Here is a 21,036-nt window from a genome sequence, read left to right on the forward strand (position 1 = left end):
ATAAATGTAATAAGAGTACTGAAAAAAAGAAACAGCAAAAATTGAAATTCAAACTTTCTAAAAATAACACAGATTTTATTGAAATGATTAGAAAACATCGTAGAAAATATCTGGAGTTTCCAACATCGTTTAGACATGAAACATCTAGAACAACCTGACACTCTATAAAACCTCTTTCTCTCAATAACAGGTAATTTGAAACTTTTCTGTCCTTTGAACATTATTAAAAATCATCGTCATTCTTCATTCCTTTACACGTAATATATTTTTATCCATTTGAAAATTATTCGCAAAAAATCACTTTTATATATTTTTCCCTCTCTTATATCAGTAAACGACATTAGTTCCGTCACATTTAGTGAAATCAGTTGCATTGAACGGTAACCTTCTATAACGTGAAAGTTTCACAGGTTGTTTTCACAGTTTCCCTGCGATGTCTTGGCGCATGTTGTGTTGATGCGTGACATGTTTTCTCCAATAACGTTTGATTAAGAGCTATTTCTCCTTACTATGAATCTCTTCATGTCTGGCATTCTATACAGTTCTTCGATAATCCATATTGATGCCAGATGTTACGAGAAAAATCACCATAATCTATACAATATCTTTTGTGGATATGCATCGAAAACTTTAAATGTCATCGAAGAATTTTGCAAATTTTTATCGTTGATTTGATCGATGCTGATTTGTATTATGTCATTGATAACGTTTGTTATCAATTCTGCTGGGTCAATAATTTGTCATTGAACTTGTCTTACGTGATGACGCGATGTCAGTTCTGAAAGAAAGATGTCATAGATTCGAATACTCCAGCAATAATTCCATTATTTACGGTATTTTACCATCAATTTATTTAAATTTAACCATTATTTTACCTATTCTACTTCACATTCCATTATCATTTCTTAGGAATGACAATATAACGTGGAAGGTTTCTCTCTGAGACCAAATATACAGAGAAAAAGTCTCAATTAGACTGAAAAAAGATGTTATTATTCGAAGAATCTTCACATTCTGTTTATTTCAGATGCATTTGTAATTATGCTGCACCCACCATGAAGATTCACTCACATAAGCTCTCTTACTAAAACCAAATAACTGTATCGAGTTAACTTAATTCGTGGTCCACCGACTATTGTGCTTCTTGCGATAAAAAGTCCAAATCCATGTATCGGAGTTATTGGCATACGAAGTTGTCGGCTTGACAAGGTTTTTCAGGGGGTGCTAGAAATAGACGTCCATTTTCGCAAGAACACAGTTGATATATTCCTGGGTAAGAACGTCCCCGAGTCGTAGGTATGGCTGTCTTCAAATTTTTAAGCTCTAACCTCTCGGAGTCTAACCATATCTGGAAATATGCGAATGAGAAAAAGAATCAGAAGAGAAATGACACGAAAGAGAACTTTTTTTCAACATTTATCTTTGATTTTCTTCATTTTCTGCTAAAGGTTTATGCACAAGGTGAACCAGAATATACCTGGATTTTCTTTAAAAATTCATAAAAATTGAAAGAAAGAAACATAAATAGAATAGAATATAAAATAGAAACATAAAAATAATTAAGCAGTTCGCAAAAGAATTCATATCATAAATATAAATTTTATTTGGAAAGAAAAAAAATTGAAAATTTGAGGTCTCGCTGGCAATATGATTCTATTTGTTTTCGATAACTTTTAATGGATGGAAATTTATTTGTGAATGGCGTTAAAATGCTTCATCAGGTAGCGTTTCACATTACAAAAGTGTCTTTCGATAAATGAAATGCATTTAGAATTCAGCTTCCATTTCCATGCTTCTTATTGAGAAGTATCACTTGCCAGTGAAAGTTGGAACTAATTTCTGCTGTGCAAATGAGATACGAATTCATGACATAAATTTTGATGCCAACAAGGGACTTTCACTTGCAATTATTTCTACTTCTAAATAATAGTTTTCAAAAGTCTGTGAAAACATTTTTGTTAGTGACTTTTTCATGCACGATATGGGGAAATCCGGCATCACCGATTATTTCCTCACACATTAAAGCAGTAGTTCTGAACCTAGGGTCATATGCCACCCTGGTCCTGGAATATTCCAAGTGAGACAAGAGTGAAAGGGGAGCCATTACAGTTGGTTAAGGGACCCCAGAGCTGTGCAAAATACTTCAGATGAGGAAAAACAAAGCTCGTGGCAACGAATGAATACCCGTGGTCAGGGGCGTGCGTAGGATTGACTTCTGGAGGTTGGTGCAAAATTCTTTGGGGGAAGCACAAAAATTTTCTTCCCGAGAAATTTAGAGTTAACCCTCTTCAAAAAACATTTAAATTAACAGAAGTTGCTTAATATATATATATGTTTGAATTTTTTCACCGAAATATTGCATTATTTTCTAATTTTTGGTTGGTTTGGGAGGCACGGGACCCCTAAACAAACTCTTTCGTACGCCACGGCCCGTGATCTAGGGAAGTGGTTTTCATTAAGTGGGGAAAGGCATACAGTGTCTTTGTGATGGCCCTCGAATATTCTAAAGTAGGGGTTGCATGGTTGAAAAGCAAATAAAGGGAGGGGACATAGCCAGAGATAGAAGCCCCCCCCCCTAAAAAACCCATGATTTAAGGATAAAAAGATGAAAGAAAATGCAGAATTTCTCGTAGAACCAGGGTTATCCAAACGTATGGGCTTACTCGGGCATGACCCGGAGGCGCCGAGTTCAAAGGTGATCCTACACGATGAGACCTGCTATGATTCTCAAAAGTAAGTATGTAAATGTGTCCGTTGTTACTTCCAGCTAAGTACGGGACCCCAGAACATCACTTTGCCTATGATGTTGAGACGGCCTTGCACATAACTAAGACAATAGTGTAGATCGCTGAACTCTGTCTAAGGGCGTCTGAAGATCTCACTCTTAATTCATAAATTTTTTTTTCACTATAAATTTACTTGAAAAATAAAATCTTTCAGCTAATAGAGGTTATTAATAGCTCTGGGTGAATCGAGTAAGGGCACTTGATAAGACGTAGTCATGAGAAGTGGGTGAATGAGGAAGGAAGACGACATGTGGTCTGAAAAGTGGGGGGGGGGCTAAAAATTGTTAAGAAGCAGTGCAATAAAGTATAATCGAAAATATTCCTGCGTAAATAAAAGAGAGAGCATACACCTTCTTCTCTGAAGGGGATAATACTCGATAAATACTGTACTCCGAATTCTATTCTTGTCTTTGATAAAATAAAATAAAAAAATAAACATTTTCGTTGTTTAAATTATTCTATTCAAATGCTAACAGGAAAAACAAAGATGGGGTATCTTCTACAAAGGAAAGATATTTCAAGAACACACCTCCAAAACGTTCATTTTAAGCTCGAGGTAGTTATGTGAGTCTGATGAATGAAACCAATATACAGTAAGTATACTGTGTACAAGGCTTACATTCTACATTTTCCCCTCGTGAGTGTGTGTGTGTGTGAGAGAGAGAGAGAGGCACAATATACCTGCAACAATTTACGGCCACGAAGAAATAAAAGCAAGGTAATGAAATTAAACACTTCCGAACCTCCAATTTATTACGAAGAAAAGTGAAAAGCTATTTTAAAGTTTTACGGCTTCCCATTTCTCTCTCGGAAACGCTGTATGTTTGTATGTTATACGCACGAAGAGAAACCTCCACTTAAAAACTGTTGGAGATTCTTTTGACTTTTTTTTAATACCTTAGGGGAAATTTATAAATCAGATGTTGTGATTACGTTAGTGGGATATGTTTACCCTGCGTTTGAATAATATAAAAGTTTATACTGTATTTTGAATATTTGTTACTGTGTCTTGATCTTGGTGACTTAATTTGTTTCTTATTATACATTTATTCCTTTTCTAAAAACTGTGGAAATTAATGTTCGAGGGGAAATTATCCGTTTTCGATTTTTTGGTGTAAAATCAGCGTTTATGAAATAAGGTTTCGTGGGAACCCCAATGGTTCACCTAGATATCACTAGATTTCGCGATAAATAGGATAATGCAGAGTTTTTATAGAGAAGATGAATGTTTTTATTTCAATTGTTTCCTAGTTCAGATATTTTCGGATGATTTCTAATAGCGTATACTGTGTATTTTCCAGCGTCTCACGGACTATACGTTAAGGGAGAAAAATCAAATTTGTTAATGCGGATTACATCATATACTTACAGATTTTTTTTTCTGACAGGCTATAGAAATAAATATTTTAAAATATGTATTTTAAACATTTATAGATGGTGTATAGATACACGAGGAGATGAAAAATAAAAGAAAGCTATTTATATACAGAAAATATTATATGAATTTTACCGATCCTTCTTTTGATCGAAGTTTGAGATCCTTGAGACAGGTGGCACTGATGTCCCCCGCTCGAGATTCGATACCTATTCCTTCAGGAGCTTGAAGATGCAACGTTCTTGTTGGTGATTCTAACCTGTTAACAAAAATCCTAATTTCAAAATTTATTCTGAATCACAAAATTTTCTGAACTCACTATCAGATATCATTTGATTTCAAGTACGAATCAATAATTAATCCTTGAAGTAATTAAAAAAAAAATTATAATTTCGTTCGTATGCATCGGTGTATACATCGCCACAAGATAATTATCAACCAAACACGACAGCTGTTACTCGTCCGACTGATATAACATGAAAATAACAATCAAAAACCATTATTTGAACAGATATACCCTGTCAGGTGAGTTTGATTTAATGCAAAATTCTCATGGGATAAGCATCGTTACTCAATATATCGATCACCACTAACCGATTCGAGTTTTCCCAACTAGGCATCGTTCGAAATTAAATTGAAATTTCTGAATACCAGATTACTGTGCCAGGGAGGGATGGTATTGCTGTCTCTTCTTCCAACGCCCCCCCCCCCCCTTCCATTTCAAATATATTCCTAGTCTTTACAGTTGATTCGAATCTTTGTAGAGGTTAATTGGATTCAGAGGCAATTCATTCTCTCCTCCCCCCCCCCCCCCGATGCAAATTCCAGGTCCACTACACGGTTAAGAAACTGGGATTCCACCATGGAATAGCTATGGAGCTCCGAGTGACCTCCTCCTCCCGAGTAATGACCATATCCACGGAAACAGGGATCGGAAAGCATTCAAACAGATGCTAATTTTTCCCGAATAAACTCCTTGCTGTGTGTGTGAGTTTTCGGAATCGCAGAGATATAATTCCTGAGTTTCATCCGTTATATGTAAGAGGATTATTTGTGCTGGATCCATGGCTAGTTAAATTAACGGCCGAAGATTTCATGATTTGATTCGAAAATTTATTACGCAGCCGTTTACAGTATTCGTACCTTACAGATGGAAGAATGTAAATGATATCATTCAGCTAAAAAGAGAGATGAGCGAGTGTCTTGGTTTTACGCATGATGCTACTTACCTGAGTTGTTGAAACGGCTCGGCTCTGACGTGTGGTGTTTGGACAGAACCTTCGAAGCGTACTCCTCCAGAACCTATCATTGAAGATTAGGAATTACTCAATCCTCTTATCTCAAATCACTCATTATATTTATGCATAAACCTAGGGTGTCAACGAAGTGTGAAATTTTTCATGATTTCTAAATTTACTTTACATGATTAACTGGTGTAATACTTATGCACAGTGTCCTATAAATTCGTAAATACTTAAAAATTCATAAAAATTTATGTTTTGTGAAAAAGTCATTCTCTCGAAGGGGGGATTTTTTTATACAGAAAAAATTCAGTTTCTTTTTAAGTTCAAAGTTGATAGTGGACGCTACACGAAAGCAAATAGGTAGCTATTGGACCTGAACGATCTCTTTTTATCCTTTCTTCGACCTCTTCGGTGTCGTTTCTCCGAAACGTTCGTAAATCTTCAGTCACTGATTCGTGTGGCTGAGATAAATAAAACAACTTCACCAATAACGCTTTATCCGCCAATTTCGTAATGAAAAATTTATGTAAATCGCCAGTATATCAAGATAATTCAGAATTGGATTAGTGGTTAATGGTTAATCATGCAGACTGCACCCAGTGTTAATCAATCGGCACCCAGCCGATATGCCTATTTCCAGATACTTGTTTCGAACAACGTTCTCTGTCCGACGAGAATTTCGACTAAATATTTTTTCTGCACAAAAAAATTCCCCATTTGTGAGAATAATTTTCTAATTGGATTCAAATATATTAATTTCTTCAGTTTTCCACTATTTACAAATTTATTGGACACCCTGTACATACTTACCTCCGTAGAAATACATGAACATAGTGAACATGGTGATTAATATTCCCTATTTTTGTTTGCACATAACTCTATAATTGAAGTCGGAAATAAATATGTTGATTTTTCATGTGAAAATACCAGCATATATAAATCTGCAGAAAATGTCCCTAGAAAACCTGATTGTATAGTTTATATATTTAATTAATTATTCATTAACACATCTCAATGAAAAAGCATTGCCCAATTACGGAGGTAGACAAGACAAGAAAAATACAATGAATGCAAGTACACATAGACCATTAAAAACCACATAAATAACATAAATTCAAGACTAAAGTCATTCTATAAATTTAGCGAATAAATAAACGAGGAAAAGAATCTAGTTTACTGAGAGAAAGAATGATTATACAGTTTATATATACAAAAAGTTTATGAAGATGTTTGCGAAGCTATAATATCAGTTCTACGAAGTTATTCCAACAGCAAGTTCAAAAACTATCTGGCTGCTTTTGACAGTAGAAATTCACTTGAATTATCCAGTCAAAGATCAGTAGAAGATGGTGGACAACAGGCGCAAAAGACGACCATTTATCGTTGTCAAGGAATAGTCATAGGCAAAGCCCGGATGTTGTTTGCCCTAAAAATCTTGAAAAATGACTTCAAAAAATGCACTAAAAACTTAAAAAATGTCCTAAAAAGGCTAAGAAAAAAATGCCATCAAAATAACAAAGAAAAGTTCTCTTGATAAAACGGGTTATGTTCGAAAGTCGGAGGAAAATGTTTTGACAGCATCAAAATCACGTTTAAATTTTTTTCTCAACGGTTAGAGTTCATCAAAAATAACCATTTTTCTAATACTCCAGTTATAATTCATGAATCGGTTATAGGAACACTTTCGTTATGTTAAGAAGTCGCCCACGAATATAAGGCAAATATACGAAAAATACAAAAACTCCTAATGTATTTCGACACACAATGGGTGTCATCTTCAGAGGAAAAAATATTTAACCACTAATCAAACTGACCGAGGATCCCAATTGGGTTGTATACCTAATCTTAACTCTCGGTTGCTGAGCGGCAAAAAGTACATCTGGGTGGGACTAACAGGGCTTCGGCCCCGGTAGCCTGAGACGATTCTTATCATTTTTTGTTTTTTCCACAAGAAATTGGCTTTTGAGAGGCCTTGAAGAATTTGAAAGCGGGTCCCTGTTGCTAGATATGGGGTCCATGACTGGCGTAGGGTTTCTTTCAGTAAAAAACGAAAAATGATTCCCACTCCTAGAAAATCCGGTGTCTGCCTATGGTTAGAAAGCCAAAAAGCATATTTTATTTCATTTTAAAAGAAATTCAAGCATTTTTTTTTCATAAGGGCTCAACGCACACAATCAGTGTTCGTATAAATTGTCAATCCTTTCCATTGTCAAAAAAAATTAAAAAAGTGAAAAATATCCAGAAAATGTCAAAAAAAAAGGTCCTAACGGGGGGGGGGGGAGGGGGAGGAAAACGCGAGATGCAAATGTCATCAACATCCGGGTCCAGGCAATCGACTGTTACTCAACAGTTTTTATATCTAATCCGTCACTTTGACTTTACCGTCAAATCATATAATCAAGGGGCCGGAGTTAGTAACATGCTCTTCTACCACTGTAAAGGCAAGTGTCAGGCCAAGACGCCTCCTTGAGAAGATCTATCTGTAAGAGGTGCTGGTAAAGACTCTTTTCCGATTGAACGTGAGGCGGCCACTGGTAGATAGCTCCTCCACAATATGCCACCACCGAGTTACTTTAGGTCTCCGAACAAAAAGAAACTGTCCCCCTACGTCTCACGATTCAACACGTGTCAACTCTGGCGGAATTAAAAGAAATAAAAAAACTATCTAAGAGTATAAAATATACAAGGGTGATTATTCAATTCCCTCTTGCCGCATTTTACTGGCGAACCGTTTATGGTAGAGACATGCTTCCAGTTAGAAAACTTATCCAAACAACGTGTAAAACTCAGATACGCCATTTATTGTTGTGAGAGTTTTTTTGTTCAGTTATTAAAATAAAGGGATCAATTTTTTATACGGACACTCTGTCCTCATGATCCCAATTAGAAAGTTTTTGCGCTATCCCTGCTGAGGCTAACAAACAAAATTACATGTTTCAAAGTGCAATATTCATTGAGATACAGTATTCAGGCCGTGTAAACATAGAAATAACAACGTGCACCCAAAAACAAAGTTTTTTTTGTTGTTTCTTATTACATAGTTTCATATTTCATGCAAAAAAATGGTCAATAGTTGTACTTATTGTTGCGACATCCGTAATTCTCGAAATCATTGTTGAAATCGCCTTATAACATGGAATTCGACAATGTCTTTCTTCAGTCTCCCAATAAGGGTCCCTGTCTACCAGACGCCCATCGACCAACAAGGACGAGCCATCTGCGGAGATATAAGGTCTGTGTTTTTCATTTCAATTCACCATTATATAACTATTTTAACCCTTTACGAAAGAATTTTTCAGGGACGCATAGAGGCCGGAAATGTTATGAGGGCCTTCTTAGGAAAGGATTCTTCATGGGGCCCATAAAGACCGGGTGTTTTGCGTGGCCCCTAGCGATATTTTAGACTATATTAATAGTGTAAAAAAGAAAAGAAAAAAAGAGATCGATCCCCGGGCTTTTTTGTGCTAGAGTCCCTATCAATCACAAGCACCGAAGGGTTGAAAGTAACCAGTCATCCCGTATATATACGAAACTAAAGAGGGGGGGGGGGGTGTATACTCAAAAATTATTTGGGGGATGTGCCTCCCTCCATATGATTTGTCAATGGTGGTGGGGGTTAAACTGCCTGAGCTCCGAGGTTTTGGCACCCATGCTATCAACCTCAAATTGGGACGAAGGGGTTTTACTTTGGTCTTCTCTAAGCAACTATCTTGATAAGAGTCCTTTAAAGCAGGGTGACCATGAAAATAAAAAATATTGTCAAAATGGGGCCCACGGACTATGCGATATTTTGAGGGGTCCACTATTTTTTCAGCTGATTTTCAGGTCAAATTAATGACGTAAAGCGCCTCCAGCTGGCGTTAACCTTGATATTATATCCAAATGAGGGGTTAGAGAGTCGTCGGTTCTAGGCAAAGCCATAATACAAGTACAGTAAGACCTCAGTATAACGTCGATCACTTTTAAAGATCCCTGAAGAATAATCAGCAAATCTACCGTTTACTCGTTATTAAAAGTCATTTTTTTAATCGGTTCGAAGGATTGCTGTTATACCGAGGTCCGCCTGTATAACGGAGTAGAACCTCACGATAACGGATCCTCCCGGGAAGGGAAATATTGTCCGCTGTTGTGAGGAGTATAATCGACATCGTAGGGATATTAAATAAGCATTAGGTATTTAGTAGAAAGAATGCAGTGGATACTTCCAACGCTCTCATATCTGTATTGGATGGGGAGCGGGGCGCGTCTGGTAATAAAAGTGGATACTTCCGATAACGGACACTTCCGTCACATGTCCGTTGACCGATATTTTTTCCGATTACCGTGTGATAGGGCTTTAACGGATTTCATTTATACAAAAATTGCCACGTTTTTAAGACAAATAAATTCAATTGGTCGAATGGTTTCATTTGTTACGGACGTTACCCGTTAAAGGAAAATTTCGGTCGCATGGATGTCCGTTATTGTGAGGTTACAGTGCCTTTTTATTTTTCGGCACTCTCTACACTAATACTAAGCGTCACACAATCACACTGATAACCACTATCAGGTCTTTCATTTATAGTCCTGCACAGGGGAGTAGCGAACGAAAAAAGGGACAGTGGCAGACTCACTTACTTGGCGTAGTGTGAAATTCTACTATTTATGCTCATTAGATCGATACCTACACTCGGACACACTGGAATGTCACATTAAGCCTTATAAGCCGAGGTCGAGTGAACGTCGTTCATTGCGTAAATCTTCTCAGAGTAGTCCGCAAAACTCGAAGTAGTCACCATTATGAGTTCGACTATCGTTTCAGCGGTACCGCCTGGTGGCTATCTCTGTCCTGGACGGGATTTTCCTGTACGGGATGTTTATGGGGAGTAGCGGATGAAAGGGTCAAGTTGCAGACTCACTTACTTGGCATAGTCCATGGAAATTGGCAGTGCATTAATTCGTCACTATATAGTCACACGCGGACAAGTCTTAAGCACTTTATAAGCCGAGGTCGAGTGAACGTCAACAGTGCGTAAAACTTCCCAGAGTAGTTCGCGAAACCCAGTCATCGTCACCAACACAACATGCATGCCACATAGAACATGATACGGGAAAACCTGTCTTAGACACCTGCGGTTCCATTCAAAATCTACCTAAGCTACCGAGCTATCCACAAGATATAGAGTAGTGTTTCCCAAAGGGAGCAATATCTCTCCCTAGGAGCGATGTAGAAGTATAATATAGGATCCAATGACTAGTCTCGAAGCAGAGACGGACTTAGGTACGAAGGAAAATTTTAGGGCGCCGCAAACGGAATAAAAGTACTTTGACTACGCTGACTTCACTCAAAATTCTGTGTAAGGCTGGTCTCTACTTACAAGCCTCGTATTAACCCCCAAAGTCAGTAGCTCACGCAGGTTTGGTCAGCAACTCCTAGAGATAGAAGGCCTCCGCACGGGTTGTCAAGTTCATCAGTAACGTTAATAAGACTACCTAGCAAGTTTGCCATATTCTGAACCTCACCATCCTATTTAATTTCTTGTTATTATGTCGTAGAATCTTCTAGATTGGCTAACAAATATCGCATGGTGATTGGAAGTGGGGCATAGAAATCGCCAATTCTGACGATTTATATGCCTGACCGTTTCGTTTCCGCGCAACGATGATACTGACACGAGCAGGGAATTTTTTCCCCCTGAATATTCTGATGGTTATTTACGGGGTATTGCAGCTATGCAATAATCTTGCCCCACCAAAGATCGCAGCCCATAGGTTCTGATCTTTTGTGGGGGGGCTCCCCCACAACTCAAAATTTTCACAGGCTGCTAGGATTTCATCTTTGGTGGACACAAGGACAGATTTTTCATGGGTCCCACTGCAGTGAATTTATAGGATGAAGAATCCTATGAAGAAGAAAAAATGATAAGAATCATTACGTGCTTCCGGGCGGGATCTCTGTCAGCCTAACCTTTATTAAAGACCATGATTGTAGGGCAGTGTTTCTCAGCCTTCAAGTGTCTTCGAGGCGCGAATCCAAGCCGATCTTAACCCTTCGACAGTTACGCATATTCAAAGAAAATCTTCTGAATCGGGCACACGATTTTACCAAAATCCTTTGAAAAACGGCAGGGCCTCTTGAGGTAAGACGATGCCTTCCCCCAGTTGTCAACAGTAGGGTGCCGGATTTTCGCTGATAGGATTCCTCCCACCGCAACAATAAGGCCAGAGGTATGAATAGGTCTTTTGTAAGTTGACGATAATAGCCTTACTGAGTGGAAAAGGTCCATGAAATTCAGGGAATAAAGTTTCCGTCAGTGAAAATTCTTCTTTCCCCCTTCTTTCCGTTTCTTTGACTTCACACAAAATTATTCCCATTTATACTGATTATAAAAATTACAGCAACATCAAAATCTGCTATACTTGATATTCACATAACATTCGATTAAAAATAATTAAATTACGTATCACTGTATGGATACATCTGATGCGAATTGGTATACAGAAATGTATAAACAATAGCTATAATTTTCCGTAATAGAGAGTTGTCACATTTTAATTTTACAGTCAATTTTTAGCTCCAGTTAGTGGCCAATTCTAGCTCTCACGGCCTATCCGACAATTTTTTTTAGTACTATAGCTTCGATGATTCTAATGAACTTTTATGAACATTTTTACACCCCAGATTATGGATTAGTGTTCAATCGGTAATTTTATGAAATTTGTAAAAATACCAAAAGCATGATCCCCACTAGGATGGAGCTGACACGACTCCAATCTTAGGGTCCCTTATGATTATCTTTTTTTTTTTTCCAATGCCATAAATTCACTTTCCAAGGGGCCCCTGAGCGCAGGACAGTGCTGTCTCAACGCACGAGCCCACCCAGGTACGGCCCGGAGGATTGGAGTTTAGACCGGGGGCTGTAAATAAAATCAGGTTAAAATTTTCGAAAGTAAACACGTAGAGGGCCCTAGAAAGATCACTTTACCTGAGGGCTCACGATGCTCTTGAGCGACGTGTCGTCGACGAGGGCGACGATCGTGTCTAGGGGCCCTGCTTCAAGATAGGGGGGATGCATCCAGAAGTTAAGTTGATTTTTTATAATTGAGTTTTATTCAACTTTTCTATCTCAGTAGGCTGATACGAAGCTTCTGTGTGTCGGTTGCGATATTTGTACGAAAACGTTTTTTTTTTTTTTTTCTCTCCATTTTCCTAGAGACTGCTTACATATTAAAGTGGTTCTTCACCGAAAATAACGTCAATTGAATTAAATATTTACGAGATTATACTATAGATAAATTACAATACATTTTACTGAAGTTTAAATCAAGATCATAATATGTAGCAGATGATTATTTTTTTTCCCACTCAAATCATTATTTTCGATAATAAAGTGAAATACATATATTTTTCACTTGTATGCAGAAATTCAAATCCATAAACAGAAACAAAAAAAAATCAATACTATATATGATATGCAATGGCCTTTGTGGCAGTGCTTCTCAAAGTGTGCGTCGTAACAAGATGGAAGTATCGATATGTGTGTCTATTAATGCTTCGAAGTGATTCTTTTATAAATGTACATTGAATGCATTTATTCTCTTTAGATTAATTAGCAATTAACTCTTTAGATAGAACATCTGGTTAAATGGTATAGGTATTAGTATTTAAGCTATATTTAAATCATTATTATTAATAATTCAACGGTATTGTAAACGGTATTGTCCGTTGATCACCGAACAGAAAGCGCTCATTTCCTCCGTCACTGCTACCTTCTTGGGGAATAAATTTAAATACAAAGAAGAATATTATTCAACAATAGTTACAATATGATTATTTGAAATGAATTAATTTCTGAGTAATTCGAAAGTTTTCTGCTTCTTTTTTATTCTTAAAATGCTAAAAGCATTTTTCCTCCTCTCAAGTCTGTTTTGCCTTGATAAATCCTTGCCTGGGAAACACCAGATATCCCATTCTATATGACAGTGGTTCTCAATTTTTTTTCACCTGCGGCACCCTTGCCTAAAATTCATGGTTCATCTGCGGATCTTCAGAATTATTTAGTACAGTGATGGGTACACTGTTTTAGGAGAGGGTCACCAAACAAAAAGAAAAAAAATTTGACGGTCTGGACATATTCGGACATTGATCCATAATTGGAATTTTTATGCTTAGAAATGAAGTAGCGGAATGTGTTGTAGACTTTGAAGACTCCCGCGGTCTTGTTGCAAATGAAAGACAGTGGTTTATCCTTTACAACTGTGAAAAAACAAATAAGTACATTTTAATAACTTTACTGCATATGCGTTCTATTATTTTGTACATGCAACGTTTTTGAATAAATTTCTGTTCAAATTCTCACAGACATATTTTCCATATGTAAGAAAGGGAACAACTCCTCCTTCCAAACGGATTTTTTCAAAACACCCGAAACTGAAAATTTCCATACTATTATTTTGAAACTTGTGGCGGGCCGTACAGAACCTCTAAGTGGACCGTAGTTTGCCCATCAATAATTTTGTTGATACTGTACTTTGACTTTTTAAAGAACCACCTCAAAGTGCATAAATAGGCACACAAATCAGTATCTCGAGCTCGCCACTATGCCTCTATGAGTCGCGATAAAACCTTCGGAGAATGCTATAGGAGTACGTATCCATTGTTTGTGTGTGTGTGGGATTGGGGGTTATCTGGCCCGGCAACGGATTGTTCGCCCAGTCATTCATTCGTTAGCTATCGAAAAAAAAATTGTGACTCGGTGAAAACGTTCCAGAAGAAACACACACACACACAAAACATGTTGGTGTATGAGAGCCAACTGAATTAATATTCAATGAATAGAAAGGACTTGGTGGAAAATGAATCAATGAAACGAATCTGATGCTTCCACGCATATTTCCGAAATTAACAAAGAAAACTATTATACGTTTCCACCTGTGGAGCGAAATATCTTTAGTACAGAACAATGCCGGGATTATCGTTTACCCATTTTTGGTACAAAGTTTAGATACGCGAAGAATTCACGCTAAGGCGTGTATCGATCGTCTTGAGAAAAAAAATACAGTGCCGGATTATCTTTGCCATTGTCAAAAGTTACCTGTTATCAGGACTCAAGAATCAAGAACTCAATCAACACCCCCAAAGAAGAGGGATGGTTCTTTTGGGAGTGTTGGTTCAATACGGATGAAAGTATTTAGGGGAAGGGGAAACGCGAGCATAGAAATGAGTACGTATTGGTGATTAGTTTGAAGAAAAAGAGGGGGAAAGATTATTTTCTTATCAAAAGTACGTTCGTAAATGAGGACAATAAATGTCCATTAGTGAGAATATAAGCATCGTCTCGTTTTTCTCAGTTCGGTTTTATACTGTGTTTGCTAAAAGAAAAGAAAAATGGGAGATATAATTTGTGGCCCGACAAAAAATAAATAAGAACATTTTTCGGACGAACAAAAAGTAATTGACAGATATAATTTGTGGACCGGCGACAAATAAATAAATGAGAGAAATAATTAATTTGTAGTTCTGCTGACGGGTAAAATAGGAATAAAAACCAATATAGAGACATTAGTATACTATGTATTATATTTAAAATTAAATTGAAAATCAAATCGAAAATTACGTATCGACTATATGAATTGGGCAAAATTTTCCATAGACTAACTGTCAAATATTGTTCAAGATCAATTGTGAATATCGATCTCAACGATTTCCTGTTCCTGACATCAAGCATTGGCAAGGGATCTCCAGCCACTTTGTGAAATAGCCGGTCTATGCCGGAATCATTTCTACAATTCAGACGGACTTTGGCCAAAACTCTCGGCCCATTCGCGAAGTGGCTGGCCCAGTCTCAGATCGGCCGCGATTCGGGCTTTGGCAGTAACATGTATATAGGTGTACTGCTTATAAATTCTTTTTCTAAAAAATGAACACTGCATATATTAATTAAACTTTTAATTTTTTTCCCCATCTCTCAGTCATTTTACATGTATGCATTATTTTGAACGGTAATTTGTTTTAAATATAAAAAAAAGTTATTTTTTACTCTCTCTCTCTGATGTACATCAAATATTTCAACTTGTTTCGACATCTCTTATTATTTAGTGCCTTGTGCAATTCCATAGGCCGCACTGCCCTTAGACCGCCATTGGACTTATACTGTTCTGGTGGCCTTTGTTTATCATTCAGAATATTATATCGTCACCTTTACTTTATTGGCACAAAGGATCCGTGAAACACCAAATGTTTAGAACCCTGACTTATTTTATTTGTTTTAATTACACGGGACATGGTCTCAAAAAGGTTGAAAACTAGCACACCAAACCTGAGTAAAGTTATTTTTAACTCAGTTTTTTTTTTTGTAGCACATTAAAATATATTGTAAAATGCGTCTATAATAATAATATTGAAAGAATGTTTTTACTCTTCGCTGCTGACAACAAACAGACAGTTCTCATACCAACTGATAAGAAAATTCCATTTACTTTCAATACATGTTGTATAGACTTATGGATAAGTCAGTGAATAGAAGAATTCAGTATGTACTTGTAGGGGGTGTTTTTTACAATGTGTTCACGAAACAGTTTATCTACTACAGAGGTACACACCTATCTGACATTTTCTTTTTTTCTCTCTGAATACACGGGTAGTCACGTACAAATACGGCTGTACAAAACCTTTCCCAATTTAAAAGGATTCTAGTTATCCGGATTATTCTTGGAATCCGCAATTTTCTTTCAGCTCTGTACATAAAACGTCGTACAGAGTGTTGTGCAATATTAATTAATTGCATCTCAATATTCCTCATTCTCATATCATTTTGCTAAAATTATTGTTACTGTAAATAGAAAAGTAAATTTTTTGTATCATTTTTTACTTCAAAGGCAAATTTTCGGTCTTTCGGGGAATATTAATTTTTTATAGAGCATTTTCTATCAGTTTTTAGGTCATGAAAACCTTGCCCCTACTTATAAGTATACTTGCCAACCACAATGGAATTTACGTAGTTTCTATGGATTTACACCATAAAATATGAAACTACGGTGGAAATCGTGAAAAATTATGGAAATATGGTTTTTTAGAAACTTCTTTTGTTCAAGGATTTCTTTGAACTCCATTACCCTATCGTGTACAAACTTACGTCACACAAAAAAAGACTGCACTACCGAAGAATAAATATCAAATTAATAACAAATCGAAAAGGTGCGGTTTACACTAAGACAACCTATCGTGCAGGTGGGTAACTAGGCTGGGGCAACCGGGGTCGTCTCTGAACTTCCTCCGTGAGAGAGAATACATTACTATTATTATATTTTTTATAACAAGCTGCAACATTTCCCCCCCCCCCTATATTTATTACCTCATCAAAATATTACACATTATAATGCAATTGTAATTTCTACAATGATACAGTAGTATCCCAACTTACGTTACCACGATTTGCGTGATTTTCTATGGAAAGTTGCACATTTCTGATATTCAAACATAATCTCGGGATTAATGCTGAGATAGTACAATATATTATGTAAACATCAAGTAAAAGTTGATTTATTCGTTCAGAACACCATATGTAATGAAACTGCATCGATTTCTGGGAGGCTACAATATATAAAGATGAAAAATTTGCAGTGATTTAGAAATTAAATCTCAAGGGTTTTATGATATCAGCCATTTTTCTGTAAAAGGTCATAATTTTCAACTGACCCGGTAAAACGGGTGGAGTCGAAGGGTTGAAAAGGGAGACAATTTTTAAGGTTGAAAAAATTAAAAAGAAAAAAAAAATTACCACAACTTAATGCAAAAAACATTTTGTTTGCTAATTGATCATCATAGTGCACCCCCGGAAAAAATTACGGACCTGGGGGAAGATGAAACAAATACGGTGTGATGGACCAGAGGTGTGCCAAACTGGATGTTGTCGGACTGGCCGAGTTTATGGCTGCAGCCCTGACTGAATTAACTATTTATTAAATTCTTGAATGATTCTCAAACTCTCAAGAATCATTTAAGAAATATTATCAAAGAAGTATTACAATAAATACTATTATTACAATTATTCAAGATATGTTAATTTTAGAGAGAGAAATCTTGATATTAATTTCTAAAGAATGTTAATTTTAAAAGTTTAAAAAATTGAACTTGTCAGAACTATTACTGTATTTAACAAGAGTACAATCAATTATATTACGATGTTGCTAAGTTCTTTGGAAATATTATAAAAAAGTGCTCTTCAAGAAACGAGTTTTCTCAAACGCAGAGTTATAAACATATTCCCAAATAACACACCCACACACGCACAATTCAAGATAACTATAGTACATAATAGAGAACAGTGTCTTTTATTCACGTCTGCTTGCTGTATTAGGTGCCAGTGAAGAGCTTCCTACAATGAGATCAGCATTACTGAATGAAGAGGGAGGAGCTCGTCAAACAGCATGGGTGACAAGTCTCAGACAAAGCAGCTAGGGGAAAGCACTGGCCTGACCAGGACGCGTTGACGCGTCCTCGCCCGTTTTCGAGAGAATTTTTTGGTCGCGTCAACACGTCCTTGCCCGTTTTCGAAAGAATTTTTATGACGCGTCAACGCGTCTTCGACGGTTGAAGGGTTAAAAAGTCTCGCCACAGAAAGCAGCAGGCCTACAACGATAAAATTATTCAATCATAACACTTCACTCATAGTTACAAAAATTGATGGCAGATGGCAGCACTAAAAATAACAAGCATTACTCGGAAACAAACTTCACGTCAGGTTCACAACACGCACATCCTAACACGTACTAATTCGTTAGAAATTCCGCAGAGGAATATGGACGTGGTGCATGTGTTGTTTAGTAGTAGTAGCTTTCAAATGCCAGTAGGCGCATTTACAATTTCCCTCGCTGGACCGTGGGTACTATTTTCCAATTTTATTGCCGAATAGCTTTTTTCATTACCATAGTTCGATAGTCGTTCTCGGGTGTTAATGTAAACCTGGTGGGGCCCCAGGGTGCCCGATGACACTGGAGGATCATTATTATGACTGGTTACACTCAAAACAGTTCAATATACAGGGAGGTGTCATGCATGCCTTAAGACATCAGGTGGCTCAAGATTTTCAATTCCGGTTCTCGGGGTGATTATTTCCTGCACCTAATTCTTTTAGTACGGGTGGGTTACCTAATGAGGATCCTTAAATTTTTGGTATCTACTTGCGTAATTAATTAACTAAAATACTAAAATCAAAATTATATACATAGCCTACAAGTAATAATTACTTGCGATAATTTTTAAATTATGCATTATTACAATATCGTACTTAAATCAATTAATAGGAATAGACTAAGGAATTAATTAAGTTACTCAATGTATTTCAAGAGTTTGGATTTTTCTCAATATTTTCTTTCAATCCTATGTACCTGACTTGCGGATAACTCCGAGGACAATTTGGAGAAAGCATCGAAGAGAAGTCCTTTATCCAGAACCTGGAGGACCCTATTCCTGAACTGGACGATCATTCATGGTCACGACTCGTCGGTACAGCTACGGCGATTCTTGATACCTCTTGTACCTCGATTCTTGGTACACATTTGCATGTACCGTGAAAAGAGCAGTTTGTTCGCGACGTGTATAGCGGCAGGAGTATTACAATAAATCATTACGTATTTATGACGTATTCGAGTGCTTTTATTGTTTAAAAAAAATTCCGTACTTATGTGCACAATTAGTATAGAGAACATGACTATAAATTTCAATAGGAACAGTTTTCTTAACCTTTTAAGCGGCAATGACGCGATGTCTCGTCTCCATAAAAGACTCTTATTTTAGCATTGACAAGCCAGAAGATATTTTGTGAAAACGATTTTGACAGACATGTGATGATACATTTTACTTTATTAGAAATTGTAGTATTTTATTTCAAAAATCGGAGGAATGTTGGGAGAGAACAGCAAAAACTTCGGTCATATCTCCATACAGCAATTGACTACCTATAGAGGCGGGTCTGACATGAAAGCGTCATCTATAGCTGGTCGGCCCTGATAGGAAAAGAACTTGTTTGCTATATTGTTTCCCAGGATCAAACCCGCAGACCTGACGGAAAACTTCATGTGGGGTGGGGTGACGAGCATTTTACCACTCTGTCACTTAGACGCTCATGATATTCGTACTGGAATCCTATGGGAAATGTTTGCGTTTATCGTGGGGTGACAGAAAATTGATTCTCCGAATTGTTATCTTCAGATTAACAACATCCGATTTTTCTGCCACTTGTAAGGTTTTAAATCCATTTCTTTTTTTGACCTATTCGATCATGGATAAAACTGTTGAAGTCATAATGTGATGTACATCATAATTGATCACACTTTTGATGATGAAAATCTTGAGATAATATAATATTTATTATAGACGATGTGTGATCATTCGTGAGAAATATTTCCTCAAGTTTCATTATATCGTTTCTAGTACACGATAAACCTGTTCTCATAACAGTTCAGTGAGAATTACGGAAATTTCTCCAGATTTCGGAAGCAAGCGAAGATTTGAAAAGAAGAGAACAAAGAAACACCGAAAGAAAGAATCAACATAATACGGGGAATAAAGAAAAAAATAAACGATTTCGGAAATCACTTTTTACGGGAAAAAACTCAGAAATATGAGAAAAAGCAATTGAATAAATTTCAAGATAACGTCTTCTTTGGGGTTTCCTTTTCTTCTTTCAAGTGTTATCTTTGCCACTAAAATGTTTCTTTCAAAATGAAAACAGGAAGCTGATGTCTTTAAATTGCTTTTTTTTTATCTTCCTCTTAATTTCGGATTACTATCATGTTTTATTATTATTTTTTTTCACTTTTTCTTCGAAAAATAAAAGCTACAGTGAAACTGTTTTCACTGCTTACCACAAAGAAAAACAGGTGTTACATTTCCACCGACATCTGCTTCTTCGATCATTCTCAGGAATTTCTCCTGATAGCAACAGCAAATTACGTTGATGAAATTCTGATTCCTCTTCTTTCTTCCTTTTCTTTTCTCCCTTGATTCGATTCGCGTCAATTAAAAATGAATTTCGATGGATATAACACCTGTTATATTACGAATGGCTTCCATGCAACAAAAATCTAACGTTAAGATTAATATATTTTCTTTCACCCGATGCGCTCGACATTTGGTGAAGGAAAAGTGTTTGTTGCGAAAACTTGTTGGTAATTCACACCTTAAATTTATAGAATGATACAATTTAAATCAGTATGAAAGAGACTTTCTTAAGTTGGTGCTCGAAAATTTTTTGTATCAGCATGTATCAGAAGCCACTAGGGGTACTGCTATTTTGGATTTAGTTCTTACTAGTTCTGAGGATCTAGTTGAACATGTTTCGGTGGGGGAAGAGTTTTCTTCCAGTGATCATCGTATCGTCAGATTTCTCTGTAACTTTTCCTCGGGTAAGGTTGATAACAAAAGACTGGTTCCTTGTTTTCGGAGAACTAACTTTGATGTTTTGCGAAGAAGGTTAGCGGAAGTTTTCAAAGACCGGTTGGAATCAGTAGGGGTGGTAAGTCAATGGGAAGAATTTAGTACGAAGCTATCCTCTGTTTTGCACGACGTCATACCCTTTGTTCGAAAAAAGCGTGTTTGTACATCACACCCTCTATGGTTCACGGATAGCGTGCGGAACCTTTATCTTGA

General features: G+C 36.7%; 1 protein-coding gene across 3 annotated transcripts in view; it reads right to left on the reverse strand.

Annotated features, from left to right (window-relative positions):
* Nucleotides 1-54: 54 nt before the first annotated feature.
* LOC149069499 (delta-sarcoglycan-like) overlaps nt 55-21,036 on the reverse strand; it is a 148,347-nt gene continuing 127,365 nt past the window's right edge. For all 3 annotated transcript variants that reach the window (XM_089249543.1, XM_089249542.1, XM_089249545.1), the window contains 3 exons: nt 5,391-5,463; nt 4,297-4,420; nt 55-1,348 (listed from right to left, as the gene is read on the reverse strand). In XM_089249543.1, coding sequence (XP_089105669.1) covers nt 1,178-1,348; nt 4,297-4,420; nt 5,391-5,463 — 368 coding nt within the window. In that variant the 3' untranslated portion in view covers nt 55-1,177. The remainder of the gene's footprint in view (nt 1,349-4,296; nt 4,421-5,390; nt 5,464-21,036) is intronic.

This window comes from Pholcus phalangioides, unplaced genomic scaffold (genome assembly GCF_987345545.1).
Source record: "Pholcus phalangioides strain wild (caught in Gottingen) unplaced genomic scaffold, Ppha-v1.0 ptg000022l_1, whole genome shotgun sequence".
Lineage (NCBI taxonomy): Eukaryota > Metazoa > Arthropoda > Arachnida > Araneae > Pholcidae > Pholcus > Pholcus phalangioides.